Genomic DNA, 25112 nt, shown 5'->3' on the forward strand with positions numbered 1-25112 from the left:
CTGGACCATGATCCCAAAATGACCCACCTAGGTCTTGACTTACCTTTACAGCGCTTGTGATTGGCTGAGAGCACCATCCATGCTGTCACTCGAATTGAGACGTCGCAACGGACAGAACAGTCTCGCGGAACGACAAGTTACCAAAAGCCGTAGAGTCGCTATCGGCAAAGTTGGATAAGGCGATGATTCGAGGGACAATGTCCACTCCCTAGCTCCTCAGCTCCGCATCGTAGAATCAAGCATCAAAAGATGATTTACCATCCTCTCGAAAATGTGCTTTCATCCACACCGGGTCTGTAATCCTATGCGCGTCTGGTGCGAATTATCGGACAGTTTGAAAAAAACCCGCCTCGGAATTCACCAAGGGCTAGTTGCGCGAAAAACGGTCAACCAGGACTCGTCACAATAGTCGACAGTTTGCGGTTCCGTCATCTGTTCACAACTGCCGCGACCGCGCGGCGCTCAATTCCTCGGGTACCGTATTTACATTGTACAAATTTTGATCGACCGTCTGAGTCGTTTATGAGTTCTGAACTGCCTCCGCCTGCGCCGTATCCTTGGCCTTCCTCGCGGCCTGTTCTCTGTCGTACTCGATCAACTGCTTCGACCAGCTGTGTCACCACCCCTCGTGGTTAGCCAATGATTGTCTCATATTCGTGTTGCCTCACGCGGTAGACGTACTATCTGCTGGGGAAGAACCGGCCCTCCTGAGGCATCACGTAGCGCACCTCCTTCTCGGCGCTAATCTTCCAGAGGACGGCGACGACGCCAGCCATGACGGCGCCGATGACGGCGGTGTTGCGCTTCCAGTTCGCGGGCTGGGCATACCAACCACCGGCCGGCGACCAGACGTGCTTGGGGTAGCTGTATGACAAGCCGTGAGCGTTAGAGGGTGCTGGTGATTCGAGGGATCGGGATGTGGATATGCAGGATGCGCAGAACTTACGGAACCTTAGGACCGCCTCCCTGCACATGGGTTAGCAATTGACGCAGCATATCAGATTGGAAAGCGACTTACCATTTTGGCTGTGCTTTCGCTATGAAGAACTAGGTGGTGTGGTGATGGCAATCGCTGTGCCGCCTCGGTTCGGACTGAAGCTTTTCGGCCTTGGACGTCGTGAATCTGAGGTCCCAGTCGTCCGTACATTCCTCGCCCACGAGTGGAGCCCGATCCTTTCTCGGAGGCCCGGAAGGTCGGATGTTCCGCGGCTGCTGACTGGCTCGTGCACGGTCCGCCCCTAGCAATCCTGCTGGAGCTCACACGACTCGACTTGTTCGGCTCCAGAAACTTTTTCGTGACGGGAGACCGGCCGCTGAGTGAGTGAGAGAAAAGAGACGTTGCGACTCGACCCAGCGAACATCTGCAAATTGCGATCTGTACAACAACCCAATTGACTCCGCCCTCCTCTCGTCTTTCTTTCTGTCTCGTATTATCCGGCCCCCGCGTGCAGCATCTACCCCGATAAACGGCCTCCCCGATGAAGAGGTCAAGGATATCAAGATGCACCGGGCAACTGCTCAACGCCCCGGTCAGGACACACGCCTCATCGTGCCTGACGCCTATTTCCCTTAGACCACAGCAGCTCGCCCGGCACACCAACCCGGTGCGGACACGATCCATCTTCTCTTCATCCAGACTGGCGGCGGCGCCGTCAGCAGCAGCACCACAACTCGCCTCCGAGTCTTTCGACGCCTCCTCGACGACGACGACATCCGCGACAGCCTCGAAACCCCTCCCGTCGCCTCTGCCCGAGAAGGCCCTCAGTTCCGCCAAGCTCGCCGCCCTCCACGCCCGCCTCTCCCTCCCCGAGAAGCTGCCACTCCAGACCCTCGCGCGCGCCCTCGTCGACCCTTCCGCCGACCCGAGCCCCAACTTCAACAATGCCAACCTTGCCGTTGTCGGCGGCTCCCTCATCAGCTATCACGTCTCCGAGTGGCTCATCGCCCACTACCCGCGTCTGCCGATGACCATCCTCTACGAGGCCATGCGTGCCTACGCCGGTCCCGACTCGCTCTACCGCATCGCGAGCCAGTGGGGCGTTGAGAGCGCCGCCGCCCCCGGCGGGGAGGTCGACTCGGGCCTGCTACAATGGTCCCAGGACCCGGCCGCCGGCGTCGTTCACGGCCGTTGGGGTTATGTACGAAAGGAGCACCGCCACCTTGACAAGTTCAAGTGGCGCCGCTCCGTCTCGTCCCGTGTCGTCCTCGATGACGAGTTCGGCGACACCCTGCACGCCCGCGAGGCGAACCCGCTTGACCCCGTTCGCGACCCGTCCGACCCGGCCGTCGTGCGTGAGCAGTATATGAAGCTCCGCAACAACGCCCATGCTTCCTTCGTCCGCGCCGTCACGGGCGCCGTCTACGCCCACGCGGGCCGCGACGCCGTGCGCTCCTTCGTCGACGCCCACGTCCTCAGCCGCAAGGTCGACCTCGAGAAGCTCTTCAGCTTCAAGCTGCCCACTCGCGAGTTGGCCATGCTCTGCGCCCGCGAGGGTTTTGAGGCTCCCGTCGCCCGCCTCGAGAGCGAGACGGGCCGCATGAGCAGGACTCCCGTCTATGTCGTCGGCATCTACAGCGGCGGCGACAAGCTCGGCGAGGGCACGGGGGCCAGCCTCGACTTCGCCCGCCTGCAGGCATCCATGAATACCCTCAAGGCGTGGTACCTTTACAGCCCCGGTGCCAAGGTGCGGGTGCCGAGCGACATGCTCGCTGAGGGCGCGAAGCCGTGGCAGCCCGTGCACATTGATATGGGAGAGATCATCTAAATGTACAACAGGCAGAACGGGAGAAGGGGAAGAAGAACAAGAAGAAGAAGAAAAGGCTACTAAAAAAATCCAATCAACTGTAATTCATCCATTGGGAGAGATGGCGAAGGGGCGTGTCAAAGAAGACGAAATAGGAGGAAGGACGAAAGGTGGGGATGTCGCTGAACCGCCGGGTGATAGGTGATCCCGGACGAGCAAATATGCCTTTCTTTTTAGGCAGTGTACATTTTGAAACAAGGACGTGTAGAAAGGTCATGTCTCTGTAAGATGAATAGATTTGTAAAGAAAAAAAGAGGATGAGGACCTATGACAGACTCCTAACGGTGTAGAACTGCTCTCAGTGGAGGGCGGGAGGGCGGGAGGGCGTCAATAAATCGCCCCATATCCATATTGGCATGGTTTGGAGTCCATGATACAATATCATTATATCTATCTATCCGTCTAACAAACACATGGCGTCTGCTAGCATCAGAGGATGCCATAAGAACAAAAGTGCTGGCTAGCTGATCTATGAAAAAACAAAACACCTCGACGAATGTACGCCGTTCCATCTCTTTCCCGGGTATCTTCAATCTACAAACTCCTTTCAACAGTCCGACGAGATCAGCTGAACTGATCACCCTCGCCTAGCTTGTGTGCCATCCCCTGCCTCACCAACTTCCTGTACCGATCCCTGCGGGACTTCTCCTCGCGATCGAGCCTAAGCTTCTTCTTGCGCTCGTACACGGCCCGCACTGTGCCACGGATCTGTTCTCGCCCCTCGGCGTAATTGGCTCTCGCCAGCGCGGCGACCTGCTCGATCTGTTCCGGTGTGTAGACGAAGTTCCAGGTGCTCAGGAAGTCGGTCGTACCCGGGTTGACGCCGGGGACTTGAGGGTTCGCGAGATAGGGGAGGTAGATGATAGCGATACCGGCGTCGGGCTCCATGATCTGCCAATGGTTGGCCTCGGTGATGGCCTTTGATGGAGGCGGGGGCTCCGAGACGCGCTCTTGGGTTGTGCCGACCCAAACCGTGCAGTAGCCGAGCTCGCCCGCTTCCTCGTCGCCGGGGGAGAACTTGGCTGCCTGTCCCCGCTCCGTGTCTTCGTTTGGATTGTTCTCTTTGGTCTCGTGCTCGCGCTGGAAGTTCTTGGCATCGCGCAGTTTCTGGTCTGCATCTTTCGCGGACGCGGCCTCGGACTCCAGCAGCTCATCACGGACCTGTTTTGGGGACTCCCCTGCCTTGGGCCAGCCGACGCCGACGGGCCAGCCCTTGATGCCGCGCTGGCGGGCGTAACCATCAGCGACAGCGAGCCAGTTGTCGGTCTTGATGTCGGCCGATGCGTCGAATGCCACGACAACGTCGACGTCTCGGCCAGGACGAAGGAGCGGGTAGATGGGAAGGTTGTTGGACATGCCGGCATCCATGAGCTGGATATATTCTGATTTGCATGCACTCGGCGGTGTCGTATTGGGGAGTTTTTCTTCCATGCCGTAGACGAAGTTCGCAACCGTTCCGGGGTCAATGGGGTGGACTTTGCTGAGGTCCTCGTTGTAGCCGCTGATCATGCCGTCCAAGGAGCTGAATCCGGCGATGCTCTGAACGAGGGGGCGAACCTCGTTATAGTAGTGGCTCAAAGTCGCACAGAAGGCGCTGCCGAAGACGCCAAGGAGGAAGGGCATGCGCGTCTCGGGGAGGTGAAACCCTTCTTCGGGGGGCACGTCGACGCCGTTCTTGAAGCGCCGCCCCATAGCCCAGGTAGGAATGCCAGCCTGGAACTCTTCACAGAAGAATTCGTAAGGTGTGATTTCGAACCACTGAAACCAGGCCTCCTTCTTGGCAACTTCTTTGGCCGCATCCGAGGTAGAAGGGACCTCGCCGCTCCCGTCAAGGTCGATGTCGGGAATCTCATGGCGGACGGCCGTGTAGATTGGGAGTGGGTTCTGGCCGTACTTGATATAGTCGCGCTGGTTTGAGAGCTTAAAGTCTCGATCGTTTACCTCCAGGTCGCCTTTAGGGACCAAGTATCTTGCCGCCAAGAGCAGGCCGTAGACGTCGACGAGACCAAAGTCAGCTCCCGGGTCGCCCTTGAGCTTCTCGACGAGACCGCTAAGAAGATACTTGCTCGTGGGCGCAGACAGCAGAGTTTGAAAGGCCACGGGAGGATAGGCGATGTGAACGCCGGCTCGAGCCTTGAGGTGTTGCAGGACGCGACCAAGGCTGCCCTCCGAAATGGACGAGTGATACAGTACCTGCAGCCAACAGGAGCCGCTCACGCCGGAGGTGTAGGTAACGCAGTCGAAAAGGCCGTCTTCATCGGCGGCAAGCATAGATCCGGTGCCAGCAACGAGGGCCCTGAGACCTCCTCCGGAGCCGCACATGGCGATAGTCGGGACGTCTTCCGGATGTACGTCCTTTTCGTCAAGTTCTAGATATTTGGCCAAGGCCATGGTCGTGACCCTCTTCCTCCTCGCCAAAAACTCCTTTTCCTCCTCGCAAAGATCGTTGGAGACCCTGACGTTAGCGGCATATTGCACTTCGGGGTTGACGAAAGGGTCGTGGGCTTCTCGCCAGATCTCATCGGCCAGAGACCCAGGTGCCATGGATAGCTGCAGTTGTCAGTATTCAGAAACGAGGGAGTGAGAGCGTCGCAATACTCACCTCTCTCTGGAGTTTCCGAATGTATCCGGGAATCAACCGGGACCATTCTGGCAAAATGAAGCCGACAATCTTATCGGCACTCCATTCAATGTCGGTAGCATCAGACAAGGTCTGGAACTTGAGGGTGAAATTGTACCACGCGGCGCCGTTGGAGCCGCCGTTTGCTTTCCCGGCCTGTCGGTCGCGGATCTTGTTCTCCCTGTCCTCTTCGGCGAGCGACAGGCGCTCGAATTCCTCCGAGGGGTACAGCCACCACACGAGTAAGCCGCCTGTGAGCAGGGCGACGGGGATGGACTTCTTCTTGGTCGGGATCTTCTCCCTCACGGTAAAGAAGCCGTGCTGCGATTGACGTGACAGCGTTGGCCGCCTGTGGACGAGGAGGCCATGGGTCCTGATGCGGCCGACGGTCACGCTGTGGTGAATGCCTCGCGTGCCGGCCCGGCGCAACGCGTCGCGGGGATGCAACGCAAACAGTCTCATCTTGGCGATCTTGGGAGGCTGAAGTCGTGGAACATGACTGGCTGGACGAGCCAGATTTGGTAGTGGTGTTGATCAGCAGGAACAGGGCGTGTCGCGGGGGAATAGCAGTGGTGCGCGGTGGTGAGAGCGGGTGTGGTTGAGAGTTTACGCAGGCAGGTACTGCAGGTAGAGATGGTGGGTGTTTTGATCAAAGGAACCCCAAAGAATTACGGTTCCGGCGAAGTCGTTGTGTCCATCTTAGACTGGGGGGTTTCTTCATGTGTCTAAGCTGCCTACCTACCTACCTTCAGGTACCGGTGACGATGGGAGGTAAAAAAGACCAAGGCAGTTTAGCTTAGCTTGGGGGGGTGAGAGACCGAAGCTGAATTGAGCGCAAGGCCGCACGAGGCAGTGACATCGATCGAGCCAAGCATCGCATAGCATAGCTCTCAACGACTTTCTCCAGGCCCGCTGCTGACATCATTGAAGCGTGATTAGGATTGGTGGATCAGAAGCAAGGAAGAGCACAGGGGGAACGGGGGGCGAAGGGGCGGACCTGCGTCAGACGAAAGTAATGCGGTACTTTTCACCTCTGCCAGATTTGCGTGTTGAGCGAGGTCGTGCACTATCGTGAGTCAAATTTCCACCGGCCGCTACGAATGCTCCGGGCGGACTGATTCGCCAATGGAAACAGCCACACAGCGGACCTGTGCGCCGCTCTGACCATTCTGTGGCGCCAGGTTTTCTCCTCCAGTGCTCCCACCCCGGCCGCTGCCGCCCCTCTCCCATGTGACGATGACATGTCTGAAATGTCACGGTCAATCTGGGTGAGCCTAGAACTTCAAAAGTCTTTTCGGACGACCTCATACCTCAATCATTGGGAGGATTCGGTGGGTCAAGGTTCGGTTCTGGCGAGTCCACGTCCAGGGTGGTAGGAAGTGCCTCCGCAGAAAAGACAGGTAGGCCCCGGTTGTTCCTGGTTTGCAGAGGCAATACCATACCAGTTCTTGGCAGGTGGCAGGCTCGCCATCTGAGGAGTATATTCGAGAGATTCGTCTTTCATTGTCTACCGTGATTAACTTCGATCAGTTCGTCCTAGCTTGTTGCAAGGCGAACCTGTCAGCTCAAAAACTTGAAAACTTTGTTGATTTCATCAGTGTATGTGAGTAAGAACGACTGTCGCCTAAAGCAGAACCCAACTAGAGGTCGGTTGGATGCTACCGTCATTGTGGTCATGTTTGGTCATTGTGAGAAACTCGACCCAGCATAAGAATCCCGTCGTTTCAAGACTTGCTGTCAGACCGGTCTCTCGTTGCGTACGTCTGAGATGCTGGCCACGACATGCGCTCCCTACCAAGACCTAGGGCACAAGGTTGTACGACTGGATCACATCTTTTTTCTACTAAGAATATGCAACTACTTCTGGTCGAGATACCCGGGCGTGACAAGTTTCTCAACGCTGACGTCCCGGAAATGAGGGAGCTAGGTAAGGATGGTCAGAGAGTGTGATACACCTCAAAAATAATGGCGCGCTGGTTGCTCCTTACGCAGTACTGAACTCCTCGCTCTGCTCGCAAGATACCCACCCGGCCAGATACTGTCCGTTCAACGCTGCCAACCAGTCTCGGATTGATGGACTTTCAAAGCAGGCGTCAATTCTGAATTGCCACCCTACTGCCTACTGCCGCTGGACTAGACTCGCTCGGCCTGGTGTGTCTGCGCTCCAAGACCCTCATAAGGTTAGGCTTGATATAATCATGTTCAAGAGCTACTCGATGGGAACTCTGCACAAGTGTGCCTAGATGCGTTTCGCCAGACCAATTGGCCGTTGAATGAAAGTGGGATAAAGATAAATGCTCAGGTTATCGAGTTTCGGGTTGCGGCTAGACGGTAACGAGGTCGGAGCTATTGGCAACATCAGTCGCCAATGTCCTTCCCCCATAAGTTCTACGACGGCGAGGATTGCTATGCTGATTACGGGGATATCGCCTTAGTTCAATAAAGGAGTATATTTCCGGACCCTACGGCGATGTCGTCTTCGTTGAGACCATGAAAATGGCTGATTGCTTACACAGGATACCGCTAAAACGGAGCCGGCGTCTTTTGACAAGCATTCTCTACCCGGTCAGTGACCTGGAAAACCGCCGCAATAACTGTAATCAACGGCATGTGCGACTCGTCTCGTCTTGGTTGATCACTACTTCCCGAGCCGGGCTGGGTTTGTCTGCAATACTGTATTGGTTGCGTATGAGGATTATGTGGGTGAGCCCATCCAATCCACCAGTGACGCTCGACCTCAAATGCCGTGAGATAAAACAGCAACTTACATCTTTGTTTCGGGCAAGTTATTGCAAGAAGGGCGAGTCGCTCTGTGCCGCCAAATGAGACCCATATCATAATCGTGGCCGCCGGGTATCGACCAAACTTTCCCATAGTGCCGGGCCTCTTTCGGACTTCTATCGGTACCTCTTCTGTTCTGTCGCCGCGCAGGTATCGGTTGTTTGAGCACGGCCAAATACATGGGCGGCTGAAAGCAAGGAATTCTATCGTCAATGAAGAACGAGGCGGGTTCGGTCAATACATTTTGATAGGTGGCTTGATCTGGCAGATTAAAGTGGCAGGCTTTGAAAGTGTTTGCGGGCGGGCCAACTAGGAAGCAGCGGTTTTGTGGTTTTCTTGTTTGTTTACGCCGTGACTGTTACCACAGAATATGCACTCGGCCGATCAGCATAGTTGTGTGACGAAGGCAAGGAGTCTGGGCAAGACTGCCAAAACCCGAGACACGGAAAGACTGGCTCAGGCTACCAAACCTACATCAAGTTGCTTATCGAGGCCGATTCATATGAGAGCGACAAAGCAGACGGCGCGGGATTTCATGGGCCTGAAGGAGGGAAGGGTCTCGATTCGGGTTGAATAAGCCAGCCGCACGATTCGATCTTTGACAGACAGGTTGTCTCGGGGCTCGACCTCGTAACTGCAAGCATCGTCGAGTGTCCTGTGTCCATCATCACGAAGGAGATGAAGAAGTGGGTGGCTCGCGGTGCCCGGGGATAGATGCCGAGTCACCAACGCTGAAGAAAGCTAGCGGCGGGGGTAGCCTTCGGCAGAGTACAGCTAGAGAAACGAGTGTTGTGTGGTTCCCTCCCTCCAGGTTTCTTCGTGGCGAGTCTGGCAAGTCCCGAAGGAGGGACCCAGTCCAGGGACCACTCCTGCAGGTCCACGGGGTTTACTGTACGGATACGGATAGGTGAGAGCGGCCAGGAGGGAGGGAGGGAGGGAGGGAGGGAGGGAAGGGAAGGGGGTGTCAAGCTTGCAGCAACGAGCATTTGGCATAGTACACGTGTACTTGGGGGGGTGGTAGTGAAGTCAGTGTCAGGAAACGGTCCGTGTGTTTGAATCGGAGCGCGTTTTTTTCCATGTTAGCATCTGTCTGGACAGAGTCAATCACCAGGAAGCAGTGCTTGCCTGAGGCGTACTTTAATCTGCGCAGGGTACAAGGACCCCACGCATCATAGGGTCTAGAGTGGCAGTTTGCCATTTAATTCCACGTCTCCCATTTCATCTCAGCCCACACTTCAACTCTTCGGCGGTATCCACGGTGGTCCATGCCACTGCCATTGCCAGGCCAGACCGTGCCGGTCCCTGTTTTTAGTGGTGCTCTGTGTCTGGATACCTACCTTTCTTCCCCAGCACAGGCTTTACAAGTGCTCTTTACTTTCTTCGTCCCATGAATCCTGGATGGGACTGGAAATTGAATATCGGGCTGCTGCTATCTACCGTAGTCACTCCAAGTCAAAAAGGAAGGATCCCGTAATCTTTTCGCTGCCGGGGGCATACCCAATATCTGTATGGGTATGGACAAGATCTGCGCAGGTACAGCAGAGTTAAGCAACAACCAGTCTCATCTTCGTCCCAAGTTTGGCTTTGAGAGACACTGAATCTGTACGAATACGTAACTTTGCAGCTTGCTTGCATTGTTGACAGTACTTTAATGCACGCAGCAAACACGCAAGAAGCCGACACTGAGAAAACCCCCGACCCGTTTCATTCCCACGGGACACCTGTCACTGTCACGAGAGACGACGCGAGGCCTTTTTGGGCCTCCTGCGGTTTGAATGCGAGGCGAGGCATTCGATGCGGCGACTTCCATCGTGTAGCAGCAATAGGAGTTCGCGCTGGCCTGCCCGAAACGCCCCGGATTGTTTCTTGGCCCCCCCTCGCCAGTGAACTGTTGGCACTCTATCCATACACATCACATGCACTAATGTACAGGGCATGTGGTACCTAAACTGGACTTTGCTTTTTGGTGGAGCGGATGCCAATAGGAAAAGCATCACAGGCCATCCAAGTGTCTGTCGGGCATGAATAAGGGGTCCTTTCATGCCGTTGCCCCTCGGGAAGGGACTTGTTTGCTCAGCCAGCCAGGCTCACTCTTGACCGAACGGTTACAGGAGCCGGTATCCGTTAGAAGAAAAGAAAGAGGGGAAGATAGCGGAATAGAAAGAGAGAAAAAAAAAGGAGAGAGAAAAAGAAAAAGGAAACAAGAAGAAAATTGAGAGACGTAAGCTTGGTTGATCTGGTTCAACTAGGTTGCAAATCGCCTTGTCGTTCACTTCCCAATCTCCAGGTCCTCATTTTGGTGGTTTTTTTCCTGAAGCTTCATTACGACCACCGTCGCCTGACCAATGGATTTTCGCCGTTGAGCGAAGCCCCGGTCTCTAATTCGCTTGCTCCATCAACAATCCTTGTCGGACATCCACACGAACCAAGCTAGCCTAACCGGGATTAGCACAACTCAACCCCCTTTTGCTTCGATAGGGAGACAGAATGAGAGGAATGGAGTTGGAGAAGAAGGGGACAGCAGCGTGCCGTCTCAGGCCCAACACCACCCGACCTTACAGCGCATGCCGGCCCCCTGTTGCAGAGGTACCGTGACAGCAAGCACTGGCCAACAGGGACCCGACCTGACATGACCCGACAACCGCAGGCCAGTCGGTCCCTTCCCTTAGGTGCAGAGACCACTCAGTGTAGCAGGGTGCAGGAGGAACAGCGCCAGCAGCAGCAGCACATTAGAGACGAGCAACAGGGACGTGGGAAAAGGGAGCACAGTCGTCAGGAAACGGACGGGGTCCCTCACAGGCTACAGCCAAATCTTTCTTGTCCCCCGTCGCACCCTAAATTTCCCCTTCCCACCCAAAACGTATGTTCATTGAGAACCTACCTCCCTCGACTTCGACTTCACAACCATCTCACACTCTCTCTTCCCCGAGGTTGTGAATCTTCTTCCCTTCGACCCATCATCCATACTGCTTCGGCATTTCCAGCATCACTTCTTCGGAACCGCGAGGTCTCCCATTCGTCTGCCGCCAGACCCCCTTTTTTTCTTCTTCTTCCCTCTCTCCTTGACCAACTCTCTCGCATCCCTTTCTCTCGTTCGTTACCCATCTGCGACGCTCCTTGACACGCGACTGCTTTGTAGACGTCCAGGTACGTACGTCTTCCTTCATCTGACCCCGTGCGATCCTCCTTCCATCCCTAGACCACACGGTGAGAAACAAACAAGACCGTCGTCAGGCCGTTGTCTCCTTTCTTCTGTCCCATCGGCCGGCGACCTGGCTTGATCTTGCCTTTGCGCAGTCTCTTCTACCCCCATCACCACTTCCCACCGTCGACCAAAAGTCTCCCTTTCCACCTCGCCTCCCCGACGCTTAGCTACTCGGTATCGGCATCATTGCCACACACACGTCGCGGCATAGCTAACTCTTTCTCTGTGCTCTAGATCTTTCCTCCAGATCAATCCAACCTTTGAGTTAACAGCCCCGACGATATTCGATATGGGTAAGCACCTTCCCCCGATACTACACCGTGAGACAATGGCAAGGCATGGCCAGGCAAGAGGAGTCCAAGAGCCATCAATGGGCAATTGCTCTACGGGACCTTGGATTATCACCCGTCTCTCGTCTCGACCTACATTTTGGAACCCTCCTCTCGACATCAACGCATCTCTCGTTACACGGTCTCATTCGTTCTACCAATCTACCGTTTTCTTGGGTTCTCCTTTTTTGGTCCTTTATGAAATAGGCCAGAGATATTGCCCTACACCACTCAGATCAACACAGCACAACATCCGCAATGGTCCTCAAATTGGTCGAACACGTCAAGGCACGCACCAGGAGCGTTCAGCTCGACAAGTCCACCACCTACGATTCCTCCAGGAGATACAGCAGCCTGCCGGGAACCGTCGATATCGTCGTCCACAAGGCCAAGGGGAATTCCAGGTCTACCTCGGAAGCTTTCTCGGACTCGACTGTCACTGTTCGCCGCTATAAGAGCATGCTTGACGTGGATGATGTACCCAAGATCGGGCCCAACAAACCCATATCATACGAGGATCTTTATCAGAACACCCATCACAGTACTCCGCCACCCATTAAACACCCTCGGTCGGAATCCTCCCAGGAACCCCAGGTCGCCAACCAGCCAGCCAAGGTCGACATGGCTCTGCCAACCGTTCCTCCAGCATGTCAGAGCACCTCCTCAAGCCTCTGCCTTGCCAATGCATACTTATTAACATTCTTTGAGCAAGACGATGGTTTGCTAACGTGATTGCACTTCCAGCCTCCGAAGGTTCCCCCGCCACCTCCCCGCCGCCCTCGAGGGCGCCCACCTCGCCCCCTGCGGAAGACCCAGCTTCTGACCCTTACCAAGCTGGCGGTGCCTCCTCGGCTCCCTCCAGTGATCTTAGGAACATTGTCCGTCGCAAGCTGACCGGCTATGTTGGCTTTGCCAACCTACCTAACCAATGGCACCGCAAGAGTGTCCGCAAGGGCTTCAACTTCAACGTCATGGTTGTTGGTGAGTTTGGGCTTCTATACTCTGTAGTCGAAAACAATGGCTGACCGGAATCTTTCTTCAGGTGAATCCGGACTCGGAAAGTCGACCCTTGTCAACACACTCTTCAACACCTCACTGTACCCCCCAAAGGAGCGCAAGGGACCTAGCCTCGACATCCTCCCCAAGACTGTCCAGATTCAGTCCATCAGCGCCGACATCGAGGAGGCTGGCGTCCGTCTCCGCTTGACCGTCGTTGACACCCCTGGCTTCGGCGACTTTGTCAACAACGACGAGTCCTGGCGCCCGATCGTTGACAACATTGAGCAGCGTTACGACGCCTACCTCGATGCCGAGAACAAGGTGAACAGGATGAACATCGTGGACAACCGTATCCATGCCTGCGTCTTCTTCATCCAGCCCACTGGCCACTCTCTGAAGCCCCTTGAGATCGAGGTCATGCGCCGCCTTCACACCAAGGTTAACTTGATCCCCGTCATTGCCAAGGCCGACACCCTCACCGACGAGGAGATCGCCAACTTCAAGTCAAGAGTACGTGGTTTTCAGTTCCGATGCCTTGGTTATTGCTCATGCTAACCTCTGATGTCCAGATTCTTTCCGACATTAAGTACCACGATATCCAGATCTTTGAGGGTCCTCGTTACGAGCTCGACGATGAGGAGACCATTGCGGAGAACAATGAGATCATGTCCAAGGTCCCCTTCGCCGTGGTTGGCGCTACGAACGAGATCACCAACGCCGACGGACGCAAGGTCCGCGGACGTAGCTACCCCTGGGGTGTCATTGAGGTCGACAATGAGGAGCACTGCGACTTCGTCAAGCTCCGCCAGATGCTCATTCGTACCCACATGGAGGAGCTCAAGGAGCACACCAACAACAGCCTGTACGAGAACTACCGCACCGACAAGCTCATTGGCATGGGCGTGTCGCAAGACCCAAGTGTTTTCAAGGAGGTCAACCCCGCTGTCAAACAGGAGGAGGAGCGCGCCCTACACGAGCAAAAGCTCGCCAAGATGGAAGCCGAAATGAAGATGGTCTTCCAGCAAAAGGTCGCCGAGAAAGAGAGCAAGCTGAAGCAGAGCGAAGAAGAGCTCTACTCCCGCCACAGAGAGATGAAGGAGCAGTTGGAGCGCCAACGCATGGAGCTCGAAGAGAAGAAGCAAAGAGTCGAGAGCGGCCGGCCCATCGAGAAGGAAGGCAAGCGGAAGGGCTTCTCGCTCCGTTAAGAAGCCTCCTCCCTCGTCCCTGGTCTCTTGACGCCGCACGTTGTTCGCATTCTCTCCTTTCTACGACCCATGTCTAAGTACCAATGATGCCCATACAATACCAGCACAACGCGTCTCTTTGTCTCGATTCTCTTCTTGTTTTTTCTTATCACCCCCTTTCTCCGGACCTCTTTTAATCAAACAACCCCTCATCTAATCACATACGGAATCCCAACATCACCAAAAGTCTTTACGAAGCAGGCACGCAGGGGGGCTTGACGCGGACTGAGGAGGGAAACATGCAAAAGAAACAAATACGAGGAGTCATTGCTTCCGTGAGGCTTGATTCTGGCGATGAGGCGTTTCAACGGCACACTTTTTTTGAAGCTCTGCTGGCCGTGGTTCGTCTGTCTCATGGCGGACTCGGCTGAGGAGGACCTCGGGAAGAGACGATTGATTTGGTCAGTGGGACACATGCGTTAGCAGAGTATCCTCGTGGATTCATTTCTTTTCGAAGAAGAGAGACTTGCCACTCGGAATAGGGTTTTCTTATAATCTACGACGCCACGCTCGATACTCTTCTGTCGCCTTATGGTGTTGACTCAGCCAATTTCCCTCCAGCTGCCGACGCACACAATCATGATGGATAGAAGTTAACGCTAGCGTCGTGAAGATCGGAGCAGCCCGCTTATTCTAGCAAGCAATCCCCCCCTCGATGTTGTATTTTATTCGGATGGGGTCATGGAGAAGGAGGGTCGAAGATGGCCTGGCATGACAGGTGTTTTCGTTTACTTGGCATTTCATTTCCTTGGTGTCTTCCCTTTGCTACTAGTTTTTGTGTGTACCGAAAAAGATGATTCCCTAGATGTTGTTCCCATGACATGATTTGAGTGAATGTACCTCCTGTGACAGGCCTGATACCAACGCGCGTCTTTGGCACACCCCACGACTGGCATCAAACGCACTGGGGCCGCGTGTTGAGTGGTAAGCTGATACCTCGAGTTGATTAAGAAAAGTATGCGTCAACAAAGTGGCTAGGTGTGTGTGGTGGTACCAAACAACCCCTATGGGGCCTCTTCTTGCAAGCACACTATCGAGATGATCTTTTGTGGCAAGCACCTGTCACGGCATCAAGCTTAAAGTGGAACCAACTAAGGGAGTAAGTAAATAGTCCTTCTCCAATGTCTTGACGAGCCAAGATGTGTATCACTTTTCTTTGCCATTGATGATGTACATATGAGGCTGCATCCGAGCCTTTTACATGCAGTCCTACAAGTTGAGGGTCTATATCCTGTTGTACAATGCCGCCGACTCCCCGCCTCGGCGGTACTACCCCCTCCGCCCCCGACACTCTCGACGTGCCTCGCACACGTAACCATCGTCAATATTACATGTTTAATGCCTCCTCAGATACCAGTTGAAGGCCAACTGGTTGGTCTCGTAGGGGAAGGGAGTAGGCACCTCAGCCATGCCGCGGCGCGCAACGGGGTGGCGGAGGTAGACGGCGGCGCAGATGTTCTGGTTCACCTCGAGGTAGCGAGGGATGAAGGCGAAGGGCGCCATGTAGCGGCGCGGCTCCCAGGGGGTCCAGTAGGGCTTGGACTCATCGATAGGGTTCTCGGCGTTTTGGCGGAGGAGACTGGCCAGCGCGTTCTGCTCCTGTCGCGTCAGGCCGTCGACCTGCTTGCGCAACTCCTTGGAGGAGAGGAGCTCCGTGATGGTATCAGTGGTGGCCTTCTCCTTGTGGGCCGGCTTCTGGCTGGCCTGCTGGTCGCCCTCGGCGGTACCCTCAGCAGGGACGGCCTCGACTTTAGAGCCGTCAAGCTTGAAGTCCTTGAGCAGGCCGGAGAGGTTGTCAATGACGGCGTTGGGGTCGTTGAGGGACGTCTCGGCATTAGTCACGCGGCCTGCGGACGAGATGGCGCGCTTGGCTTCCGTCATGAAGGCGCGCAGCTGGCGCTTCTTGCGGGGGTTGAGGCCATCGCCGTCGTGGATGAGCATCCTTGCAGAGCGGACGAGGGCCTTGAGCTGCTTGTGGTGCGCGGCGCGGCGCTCTTCCTCAGAGGCCTGGCTCTCTTCTGCTGATTCGGTAGCAGCGGCATCGCCCTCGCCATCCTCAGGGGCCGCAGCCTTGGCCTCGGCGTCCTCGACGGCTGCCTCGGCGGCGGCTTCGGCCTCGGCCTCGACTGGTGTGTCACCGGCGGCCTGTTCTGAGGCCTCCGGGTCGAGGATGCGGCTCTTGCCCTGCCTGGAGTCCTTAACGGCGTTCGCCGACTCCCAGTCCTCACCGGCGAGAAACTTTGCGTGGGCGGGCGTTTTCGGACGCCCGGTGGCGTAGAGGACCGAGTCAACGTCGACCTGGAACATGTCGCCCGGGTTAAGCTTGTAGGAGCCGTATCGCATCTGGAATTAGACGGAATCAGTCATCAAGTGCTCAACCACGTGGTTTACACCTTTTTCTTCTTTTTCAGGAACTCACCGGCTTGCCGTTAACCTTGACGGCGCCGTGTGTGCAGAACTGCTTGGCTTGTAGCGTGCTGCTGGCGAACATGGCTCGGAAGATGGCGACGTCTAGCCTCCTCTCGAGCGGCGCGTAGGCCATCATCATGTACGGCGTCATTTCGTGGACGGGCCGGGCCAGCATCTGGCCCTTTGAATCTCTGGCAGCAGTCAACTGCGCCGGATGAGAGTAAGAGGTCGAGGGGCGGCTGAACCTCCGAGCCCGGGCCTGCCGTTCATGTTCGTAGCGGGAGAAGTCGCCGGCGGAGGGCGTGCTTCCCTTGGAGCCGGGCTCAGAGTGTAAGCCGGAACCGCGGCCAGCGGCTTGCTCGGAGCCGTCGAACGTGGCGAGGTACTCGGGCGGCATGTCTACGGCGGAGAAGAGACGGCGGGAAAAGGCGCGGTTCCAATCCGACTCCTTGATGTGGGCGCCGTGGTAGCTTCGGGTCATGGACTTGGCTTCCCATTTCTGCTGGAAGAAGGTCCTAGCAAAGCGATTGTTTTTCAGCCTCGCCGTGGCCAGGTTATACAGGTTGTATTTGTTCCATGACTGGCGGATTTTCTATTGACGAGGGTTGGACGGTTAGCTTCTATTCGTGGTCCCGCCGTGTGAGAATTGCAGGCGGTTGGGGGAGTGTCGCATGAGGTTGTTCGCAGAGCGTTTGGGAGAGAGATGGGGCTATGATTGACACCGAAGCCAGAGGAGCAGGTTAGGGGGGGGGGGCTTACAGGCTTGGTCAAGCTGTACCATCTTGGTTTTCTGCCTCTCATTTTGAGCTAATTGGGGTGGGGTGATGTGATCGCGTACTAGGAGCTGGACAGATGGCGACAGCTTCAGGAGTATGAGACGCAGAGACGGAAATTTTGGTGATGGGACGGCATCTCCCGATGAGGCGGTACGTACCTCAACCGACTTGACAGAGCTGTCACGTAGTCACGTGAAAGAGCAGGTGATTCGACTCCTAACTGCTTACCTAAGGCACAAGCAGAGATCTCCTTGAGTCGTGGGAGGCTGGAGGCGAAGTCCCCTAGGATAAAGCCGGTACGTACCCAGCCTCTCACAGTGTTCACTGTCATTTGTGTGGTTGATTTTTTCGTTCTTCCCCCCCCCCACTCCACCAGTGGAGCTCGGCTGCGGGCGGTGTGGTATCGAGCGCGCGCAACCCGCTGCGGCAGAAACTGGAGCTTCGTCGTGCATGCGAATTCTCGTCGCAAAATACTGCTTTGGGGGGGGGCCGATGCTGCTCTTTTTTTTTTCTGCCATTCCTGCGCGCTATCACTACGAAAGATTTATTGTTTTCTTACCAGGCAGTGTCCAAAGTTTCAAGCAACAAGACACTCTCCCTGAATCAGAAATCAACTTGCTCTAGAGTCGCCGATTCGCATTGACTGGTTTTTACCACTGTAAGCTTTCTCCGAATTACTCACTTGTCCTCTATGGATGACTACTACCTATCGCCTGCCTACTACCCCGCCACACAATATTCCTCCTAACCTTACCCTCGACACTGCTTCTCCCTCGCCGTGTTACTCATTCTGTATACGCTGGTATATCTGTTTGACTACGGCGCATTCCATTTCTGAAGAGGAGCCCGTCATTGATTGTTTCTCCGTTTCGCAGAACATCCGCCACGCGCAATTCACATATTTCGACTCGTTCCAACATGAGCGCCGCCGAGGAAACCAAGCCCATCGAGGCTGTCGCTGCCGAGGCGCCCGCCCAGGTTGAAGAGCCTACGAAGGTTGAGGAGCCTGCGAAGGTCGAGGAGACCGAGGCTAAGTCTGCCGAGTCCGAGAAGAAGGACGCCAATATCATCAAGACGACTGCTCAGATCGACAACAAGCAGCACGCCAACAACGTGAAGTTCGACGCTTCGCTACTCAAGGAGACCGACGACCCTGTTGAGATCCGGAAGCAGGTAAGGCGCTGCACTCGCGTATTTCGGAGACAACGATGGCATTGGCTGACGTGACCGAATCTAGGTCGAGTTTTACCTTTCCGACAGCAACCTGCCGCACGATAAGTACCTGTGGGAGCTTACTGGCGGCTTCGAGAATAAGCCCATCCCTCTCAAGACCATTACCAACTTCAAGCGCATGCGCCGCTTCCAGCCCTATTCCGCCGTTGTCGCTGCTCTGAAGGAGAGCACCCAGGTCAACATTGCCGGCGAGGAGGGCGAGGAGACCATCCAGCGCAAGCAGCCCTACACCCCTGGCAGCGACAAGTACAACGCCCGCTGCGTCTACGTCAAGGGCTTTGGCGACGAGGAGCCCTCTACCCAGTTTGACCTCGAGGCCTTCTTCACCCAGTTCGGCCCCATCAACGCCGTCCGTCTTCGCCGCACCAACGAGAAGCTCTTCAAGGGCTCCGTCTTCGTCGAGTTCCCCGATGAGGAGGCCGCACAGAAGTTTGTCGCCCTCGACCCCAAGCCCAAGTGGAAGGAGCACGACCTGAAGATCATGCCCAAGATCGACTACGTCCGTGAGAAGAGCGCCCTGATCAACGCCGGCAAGCTCGAGCCCAACTCGTCTCGCCGATTCTTCGAGGGCAAGGAGGGCAGCGACCGTGGTGGACGCGGTCGTGGCCGCGGTGGCCGTGGCGGCAACTTTGGCAAGGACGACTGGAAGCAGCGCCGTGACAACGACCAGAAGAACGGCTTCAGGGGCGGCCGCGGTGGACGCGGTGGTCGCGGCCGTGGCCGTGGTGGTGACCGTGGCCGTGGTGGCGACCGCGACCGCCGGGGCGGACGCGACAACCAGGAGAACCGCAAGGACCCCAGCGAGGTCACGAGCGACCGCAACGCGTACGTATCAATCCCTGCTCGTGAAACAAACAGCGTGACTGACTATTCCTGCAGTGGCAAGCCTACCATCCAGGCCACGAACGGCAAGGGCGAGACTGTCGCGGAAGATAAGAACAACAACGGCAAGCGCTCCCGCGAGGACGATGGCGCCGCCCAGCCCGAGGCGAAGAAGGTTGACACCAAGACTGATGTCGCCGCATAGGCGGATGCGGTGGATGTCTACCCATTTGTGCCTTGGATTCCTCTGAAACAAGATACCACTTACAAAAGCAACTTTATCGGACTCGACTTTTTTGGCTCTCCCGCCCGTCGACAAAACGAGGCAAACGGTCTACGGCGTTCATGGGACTTGGCTTTAGGTATATCTGGCTTAGAGGTCTGGTTGTTACGAATAGCATGAGCATGTGACTTTGGGCGGAGAGTCCCTCCCCCCATCTTGCAAAAAGCGCAACTGCGAGAACTATCTGTCACTATTCATCAGCGGATATGCGGCTCTCTGCCGTGTCACATGTTAGTCAATCGAGATATTTCTGACCACTTCAACAACTGTTGGCTCCCCGAATCAGTCGAATTGTCGTGAGAAGGGCACTTAAGAAGTACGTATGTTTGCTTGAGGACCGACCGCTTGACCTTGGGCGGCTTTTTGTTGGGGACCGACCAGCTACTGTAGTGCCAGCAACGCGCGAGCAGCATGCCGAATCTCGGGCCGGCAAAATCGGCTGGTTATTAAAAATTTCAATCGATCGCCAGCCCTCGTATCTGCACTGTCGGTCAAATTCCGAGATAGTAGGGACGAAGCACACCGCCCAAGGATCTTGGTCGTCACAGATTCTGAGATTGGATAAGGTGACGAGTTTGCAAGACAGCCAGATTGTGGAGACATGGCTCGTTAGCTCCAACCAAACTCAGGACGAGCCAACAGGAGCTGTCATCCGAACGTCAGCGGTCCGGCATGCGCTGCCGATTCGGCACCGGACGCCGGGACGGGCAGACCAGCCCGCACGGAGTACGGAGGCAAACCCCGGTCACTCGGTTCTGTCGATTTCTCAGTGCTGCGCCATGCGCCTACGCGCCAGGGGAGCCACGGCGTTTGTTGCTTGTGGTTCTCTATGTCCGCTTTGACTAAGAGCATCATCCATTCTTCCCACTGTTTCAATGTCGGCTTGCTCACAAACAGAACCCATGTCCCGGAACACTACGGAGGCGGCTGAGGACTTTCGAAGTTTCGGGGGTGTCTGCGCCTAGCGTCGCTTCAGACCGCATCATGTGGTCATGGGTGTACTTATACCCGGCGTTGGTGTTCGGTCTTTCTATGGTGCTCTTGGCCGCTTCTGATCTGACCGTGTCAGCGGACGTCATTGGACAGTAAGCCAGCCACTTTAGCTCGTCTTGGGCCAAAGATATCGGCACAACTTCCACCTTCCCGAAGTGCAAAGTAGTCCTGAAGTGTGGCCGATGGAGAAGCGATGCGCTGCGGGCCGCGCTTCTGGGGAACACTAGCTGGGGTGGGTGCAAAGAATTTCAACACCCGTCTGCCCTTCTCTTCCAGTCGCTGGTCTTCTTTATATTTAACTGAACATCTTTTCCATTTGTCTGGAGCTGTACAAGTGTAATTACAACTCCTTCTCTTACTTGTACAAAACCATCTGTCGTCCGGCTCTGTACTGCGTCGTAATCCTATCTGCACCAAGGTCGGATAAGTCTGGCATGCTCAGACACAAACGTTGAACTTTTCCGTAACAGTGAAACTGGAAGGGCAATGACGGAGACGAACAACACAGCTCAAAACGAGTCTCGCCATGGTGACCCGTCAACAAGCCCGCGGCGCACAACGTTGAGACAGGAGGTCGAGAAAGCCATCTCTGCGCCGGCGGAAAAGGAAGTACGAGAGAAACAGTTGGATTCCTCGCAGCATTCCATCTGCTCGGACGACACCGATAGCAGTTCCGGACACGGCGAGCGCGCCCACCAGAGCTTGAGGAGCGCCAGATCACAATCTCTGTCGAGGACGATATCCGAAGTCAGAGACGGCATCGAGAACAGGCGAGATCTGGAACTCGGTCCTCCTTCGGACTTGGAAAAGACACCAACTACCCGAACCCCACAGGATCCGAACTTGGTGACATGGGATGGCCCAAACGACCCTGGAAACCCGAAGCAGTGGTCCATGAAAAGGAAGTGGGCAGCAGTCTTCTGCAGTATGTCGATTCCCGAATGACAAGGTTGGCCCTCACTGACATCCCCAGTATCTTGCTTCACCCTCCTCTCGCCAGTTTCTTCGTCCATGGTTGCCCCCGCGCTGGAGGCCATCGGCGATGAATTCAACATCGCCAGCTCCTTCGAGCAAGCTCTTGTCCTCTCCATCTTCGTTCTCGCCTATGCCATCGGCCCCTTGGCCTGGGGTCCCCTTTCAGAGCTGTATGGACGCGTCATCGTCCTCCAGCTGACGAACCTCTTCTATATGTTCTTCAATCTCGGATGCGGTCTCGCCCGCACAAAGAGTCAGATCATCGCGTTCCGCTTCTTCGCCGGCCTCGGCGGCTCCGCGCCCCTTGCCATCGGCGGCGGCGTCCTTGGAGACCTCTTTGAAGCCGAGCAGCGCGGCAAGGCCATCTCGATTTATAGTCTCATGCCGCTCCTGGGCCCGGCGATTGGCCCCATCGCCGGCGGCTTCATCACGCAAAACACAACGTGGCGCTGGATTTTCTACAGCACCACCATCCTCACAGCCGTCATCCAGTTCATCGGCTTCTTCGTCCTCCAGGAGACCTTCGCGCCCGTCCTCCTCGCCCGGCGGAAGAAGTGCCTCATCAAGGAGACGGGCAACAACGCCCTGCACACCGACTTTGACCACCCGGACCGCACCTTCGCCCGCACCCTCGGCATCGCACTCACCCGTCCCTTTCGCCTGCTCGGCACCCAGCCGCTGGTCCAGTTCCTGGCGCTGTACATGATGTATCTGTATGGCCTCATGTACCTCGTACTCTCGACCTTTCCCGCACTCTGGACGGGCGAGTACGGCCAGTCCGTGGGGATCGGCGGGCTGAACTACATCTCCCTGGGTCTCGGCTTCTTCATCGGCGCCCAGACGTGCGCGCCGCTGCAGGATCGCATATACGCCGCTTTAAAGCGCCGGTACGCCCCCGACGGCGGGCCCGGACGCCCCGAGTTCCGCGTGCCGATGATGCTTCCCGGCGCTCTGCTGGTCCCGATAGGACTGGTGATCTACGGCTGGACGGCGCAGCACCACGCGCACTGGATCGCGCCCAACATCGGCGCCGTGATCTTTAGCGCGGGCGTCATCATCGGATTCCAGTGCATCCAGGGGTTCCTGGTAGACACGTACACCAAGTACGCCGCGAGCGCGGTGGCGGCGACGACGGTGCTGAGGAGTCTGGCCGGGTTCGGGTTCCCGCTCTTCGCGCCAAGCATGTACCAGAGACTGGAGTACGGCTGGGGCAACACGTTGCTCGCGTTTCTGGGCATCGCGATTGGGTGGCCTGGCCCGTTTTTGCTGTGGAAGTTTGGGCCGGGGTTGAGGAAGAAGAGTCAGTTTGCTGCTGGTTGAACGCCGGCACCTGTACAAACAACCCCATGAGGGAATTGAAGCAGAAGTATGAAGTCTTACGTGGTTGAATGGAGCGAGTAACTTTAGAGGTGCATGGGTGTTTAGCATTGGTCGCAGCAGCAAGCAAGTCATGTCTACTTCAAGCACTACTTTCAAACGGCCCTTCGCCTTTACAGTGCTACATAATATGGGCTTCGTCTCCGCAAACATAGGCCTGGCAAGACAGTGTAGTTAATCATTTCTATTCAAATCGAACCGATCAAGTAAGGCCAGTGGAGCAAGCTAGCATTGGAGTATGGCATCACCAAAAACATCATGGCGAGTATAATTATGTTGAGGAGCTGCGGCAAGCCCTTAAGGTCATGCAGAGTTTCAACTGTCGTCTTGCAAAGTTGTACTGATTCGTAGGGTTGCTGATGCCACATTTTCAATCACTTGTGTTTCGATTGTGGCTCTGGGAGTGGCGGGAGGTGAAAACTTCCCGCAGACTGACAACGCAGAATGCTCTTCCCGCGCTTGCCCTTGAGTGAAGAGACAGGGGGAACACTCTCCGTCTGTACATCCCTACATCGCTCTAACAAATCACCGATATACTGATAGAATCGAACTAGTCGTTCAGTCCGTCGTCTTTGAAGATTGATTTGGTCTACCTAGTCGCCAAAAGTCCGTGGATTCGAATTCAACTACCTGATGATACATAGGCCCGAAATGTATTCCCAGAAATCGTGCGCCAGCCTGTAATGATGGCCTTGCTCTCTTCAGTTTAGGAAAAGCTCCTCAAGTAGCCGACGAGAGAGTATTATTAGATTTGTGCCAGCGGGTCATTGTTGCTAATTGAGCGAGGTAGGTTGGTTGGCACCGAAGCATCGATCGGCCCCACTCGCACCGGCCCCCCATCCGGCGCCGATGCAGCCAAACTCCGCCCGGGGAACTGCACAATGAAACCAAGCGGGTCCTTCGGCGTCAACACTTCCGAAACACGTGCGGATGCTGTTGGCAGCATATCTTGCCACGACTCGAGGGGATGATCTCAGGGAACATCCGAAGGTGGCGGTTCTTAGTATAGACAAACGTTCAGCAAGTGTGAGCGGCCAGCTGGAACCCTTCGAGGTTTTGCCACCGAGACAGTATTCGAAGGCAGCTTCGGAAGCGGAACCAGCATGGAGCAAGAAGAAACACGCTGCTTCGCAGGTCGCCCCCTTTGCCTGAATTTTGCGTGAGGAGTGCTGGGGCAATCTGCAGAGGAGGAAATTGCAGACAGTCTTCCATAGGTAGGGCGTGGGCGGCATGGTCACAGGAATGATTATTCATCCTTTTGCCGCACAACCATGCCATGTGCTCTACATCACGGTATAATGGAGTCGATTGAACTCTTCTATATACATGGGAACGATGCTCTGAAACTGTTTAAAGGGACTGTACCTATTCAATCAGGCAAAGGCCGGCTAGCCAGTGGCGAATGCTGGCAAACGACTCCATGAGTTGGGTGTCACTGCAGCGCAGCATTCATGGTACATGACTGGAGGCAAACCACACACACGACGTAGTGCTGCCGAGGGGGCTCTGAAGTCCACAGGGAGATAGTCAAACTACCCATTGCGGGGTGTAACATCGCCAGGTCTATGGATCCAGACTTCAACAGAAGCCGGTAGCTCTAGGCGATCCAGACTTGTTGGTGCAGTCCCATTTCCGCTCCACAAGGTGCTGATGTTGCTATTTCCAAACGCAGCTTGGCTGTATCCGGAAATGGTCGGAGGAGATATTCCCTTGCCGCCTATGGGGAAATACACGGACACATCAGCAGACGATCAGAGTGATCCAATATGAAGGATCCTACCCAGTGGAAAACCAGAATAGAGACAACCTGGAATGTCTTCTACTTATCCCAGTGGCTATTCTCGCGATGCTCAGTTCTTTGCTTAGTGATGAGTAGAAAGTATCTGGTGGCTTCTTCTTCGGGACAGCCAGGACGGGTTGAGGTGGGTTGCATTTTGGTATCAGGTATGAACGGGAACGGGATTTGAAAATTGACTTTATTGAGCCACTCTGGCTCCTGAACACCTGCCGGCCGACCAGTAGAAACGGGTATCCCAATGGTTGACGGAGAACACTGGCCGGGTTGCAACGGTTAAAAGACCATGAAAATGAGCTTCACAAAGATGGCGCATGGGGATTTCACCCCGTCCAACACGGGAGGCCGCGGCTCAGCGGGAGGGGGACCGAGAAAAGGGGTACATCAACGGACGGGAGCACTTCTATACAACCAACATCCCACAGTACCTCGACAGGCTTCTTCTCAACCCAGAACCCTTGAGGATC

The 25112-nt window shown here is 55.7% G+C and overlaps 8 protein-coding genes across 8 annotated transcripts; 4 read left to right on the top strand and 4 right to left on the bottom strand.

The window, feature by feature from the left end:
* Positions 1-434: 434 nt before the first annotated feature.
* CDEST_10785 (uncharacterized protein) lies at positions 435-1197 on the bottom strand. Its single transcript, XM_062926941.1, has 4 exons — positions 1019-1197; positions 947-966; positions 682-864; positions 435-611 (listed from the first exon to the last, which is right to left on the bottom strand). Exons 1-4 carry the CDS (start codon positions 1145-1147, stop codon positions 521-523), a joined length of 423 nt encoding a protein of 140 aa, XP_062782992.1. The 5' UTR covers positions 1148-1197; the 3' UTR covers positions 435-520.
* A 98-nt stretch (positions 1198-1295) lies between these two features.
* CDEST_10786 (Putative ribonuclease III domain, double-stranded RNA-binding domain-containing protein) lies at positions 1296-2774 on the top strand. Its single transcript, XM_062926942.1, has one exon. The coding sequence runs from the start codon at positions 1479-1481 to the stop codon at positions 2763-2765; it is 1287 nt and encodes a 428-aa protein (XP_062782993.1). The 5' UTR covers positions 1296-1478; the 3' UTR covers positions 2766-2774.
* A 1-nt stretch (position 2775) lies between these two features.
* Positions 2776-6150, bottom strand: CDEST_10787 (Putative lysophospholipase, catalytic domain, Acyl transferase/acyl hydrolase/lysophospholipase). Its single transcript, XM_062926943.1, has 2 exons — positions 5407-6150; positions 2776-5354 (listed from the first exon to the last, which is right to left on the bottom strand). The coding sequence occupies exons 1-2, from the start codon at positions 5884-5886 to the stop codon at positions 3369-3371; spliced, it is 2466 nt and encodes an 821-aa protein (XP_062782994.1). The 5' UTR covers positions 5887-6150; the 3' UTR covers positions 2776-3368.
* Positions 6151-7434: 1284 nt separating this feature from the next.
* On the bottom strand, positions 7435-8972 carry CDEST_10788 (uncharacterized protein). Its single transcript, XM_062926944.1, has one exon. It carries the CDS (start codon positions 8296-8298, stop codon positions 7948-7950), a length of 351 nt encoding a protein of 116 aa, XP_062782995.1. The 5' UTR covers positions 8299-8972; the 3' UTR covers positions 7435-7947.
* Positions 8973-11050: 2078 nt separating this feature from the next.
* Positions 11051-14784, top strand: CDEST_10789 (Putative septin, P-loop containing nucleoside triphosphate hydrolase). The gene is made up of 5 exons (XM_062926945.1): positions 11051-11352; positions 11645-11703; positions 12484-12720; positions 12782-13248; positions 13308-14784. The coding sequence occupies exons 2-5, from the start codon at positions 11700-11702 to the stop codon at positions 13941-13943; spliced, it is 1344 nt and encodes a 447-aa protein (XP_062782996.1). The 5' UTR covers positions 11051-11352; positions 11645-11699; the 3' UTR covers positions 13944-14784.
* Positions 14785-15063: 279 nt separating this feature from the next.
* CDEST_10790 (Putative small ribosomal subunit protein uS4) lies at positions 15064-17325 on the bottom strand. Its single transcript, XM_062926946.1, has 3 exons — positions 17151-17325; positions 16402-16983; positions 15064-16325 (listed from the first exon to the last, which is right to left on the bottom strand). The coding sequence occupies exons 1-3, from the start codon at positions 17190-17192 to the stop codon at positions 15318-15320; spliced, it is 1632 nt and encodes a 543-aa protein (XP_062782997.1). The 5' UTR covers positions 17193-17325; the 3' UTR covers positions 15064-15317.
* A 355-nt stretch (positions 17326-17680) lies between these two features.
* Positions 17681-19928, top strand: CDEST_10791 (Putative La domain containing protein). The gene is made up of 4 exons (XM_062926947.1): positions 17681-17825; positions 18043-18340; positions 18405-19225; positions 19280-19928. Exons 2-4 carry the CDS (start codon positions 18086-18088, stop codon positions 19425-19427), a joined length of 1224 nt encoding a protein of 407 aa, XP_062782998.1. The 5' UTR covers positions 17681-17825; positions 18043-18085; the 3' UTR covers positions 19428-19928.
* A 110-nt stretch (positions 19929-20038) lies between these two features.
* Positions 20039-23130, top strand: CDEST_10792 (Putative major facilitator superfamily, MFS transporter superfamily). Its single transcript, XM_062926948.1, has 2 exons — positions 20039-21423; positions 21472-23130. The coding sequence occupies exons 1-2, from the start codon at positions 20985-20987 to the stop codon at positions 22791-22793; spliced, it is 1761 nt and encodes a 586-aa protein (XP_062782999.1). The 5' UTR covers positions 20039-20984; the 3' UTR covers positions 22794-23130.
* Positions 23131-25112: the final 1982 nt, after the last annotated feature.

The sequence above is a fragment of the Colletotrichum destructivum genome, chromosome 7 (genome assembly GCF_034447905.1).
Source record: "Colletotrichum destructivum chromosome 7, complete sequence".
Lineage (NCBI taxonomy): Eukaryota > Fungi > Ascomycota > Sordariomycetes > Glomerellales > Glomerellaceae > Colletotrichum > Colletotrichum destructivum.

What these genes read in the sequence shown, in the direction of transcription:
- CDEST_10785 (XM_062926941.1), bottom strand. Translation starts at nt 1,147, where the DNA reads ATGTACGGACGACTGGGACCTCAGATTCACGACGTCCAAGGCCGAAAA. An exon ending in GCGAAAGCACAGCCAAAATG is followed by an intron (nt 967 to 1,018) that starts GTAAGTCGCTTT and finishes ACCCATGTGCAG; the next exon opens with GGAGGCGGTCCTAAGGTTCC. An exon ending in CGGTTCTTCCCCAGCAGATA is followed by an intron (nt 612 to 681) that starts GTACGTCTACCG and finishes GTGGTGACACAG; the next exon opens with CTGGTCGAAGCAGTTGATCG.
- CDEST_10786 (XM_062926942.1), top strand. Translation starts at nt 1,479, where the DNA reads ATGAAGAGGTCAAGGATATCAAGATGCACCGGGCAACTGCTCAACGCC.
- CDEST_10787 (XM_062926943.1), bottom strand. Translation starts at nt 5,886, where the DNA reads ATGAGACTGTTTGCGTTGCATCCCCGCGACGCGTTGCGCCGGGCCGGC. An exon ending in TTCGGAAACTCCAGAGAGAG is followed by an intron (nt 5,355 to 5,406) that starts GTGAGTATTGCG and finishes TGACAACTGCAG; the next exon opens with CTATCCATGGCACCTGGGTC.
- CDEST_10788 (XM_062926944.1), bottom strand. Translation starts at nt 8,298, where the DNA reads ATGGGAAAGTTTGGTCGATACCCGGCGGCCACGATTATGATATGGGTC.
- CDEST_10789 (XM_062926945.1), top strand. An exon ending in CTTCAACGTCATGGTTGTTG is followed by an intron (nt 12,721 to 12,781) that starts GTGAGTTTGGGC and finishes ATCTTTCTTCAG; the next exon opens with GTGAATCCGGACTCGGAAAG. An exon ending in TCGCCAACTTCAAGTCAAGA is followed by an intron (nt 13,249 to 13,307) that starts GTACGTGGTTTT and finishes TCTGATGTCCAG; the next exon opens with ATTCTTTCCGACATTAAGTA.
- CDEST_10790 (XM_062926946.1), bottom strand. Translation starts at nt 17,192, where the DNA reads ATGAGAGGCAGAAAACCAAGATGGTACAGCTTGACCAAGCCT. An exon ending in GGTACAGCTTGACCAAGCCT is followed by an intron (nt 16,984 to 17,150) that starts GTAAGCCCCCCC and finishes CCTCGTCAATAG; the next exon opens with AAAATCCGCCAGTCATGGAA. An exon ending in TCAAGGTTAACGGCAAGCCG is followed by an intron (nt 16,326 to 16,401) that starts GTGAGTTCCTGA and finishes GTCTAATTCCAG; the next exon opens with ATGCGATACGGCTCCTACAA.
- CDEST_10791 (XM_062926947.1), top strand. Translation starts at nt 18,086, where the DNA reads ATGAGCGCCGCCGAGGAAACCAAGCCCATCGAGGCTGTCGCTGCCGAG. An exon ending in CTGTTGAGATCCGGAAGCAG is followed by an intron (nt 18,341 to 18,404) that starts GTAAGGCGCTGC and finishes GACCGAATCTAG; the next exon opens with GTCGAGTTTTACCTTTCCGA. An exon ending in GTCACGAGCGACCGCAACGC is followed by an intron (nt 19,226 to 19,279) that starts GTACGTATCAAT and finishes CTATTCCTGCAG; the next exon opens with TGGCAAGCCTACCATCCAGG.
- CDEST_10792 (XM_062926948.1), top strand. Translation starts at nt 20,985, where the DNA reads ATGACGGAGACGAACAACACAGCTCAAAACGAGTCTCGCCATGGTGAC. An exon ending in GTGGGCAGCAGTCTTCTGCA is followed by an intron (nt 21,424 to 21,471) that starts GTATGTCGATTC and finishes TGACATCCCCAG; the next exon opens with TATCTTGCTTCACCCTCCTC.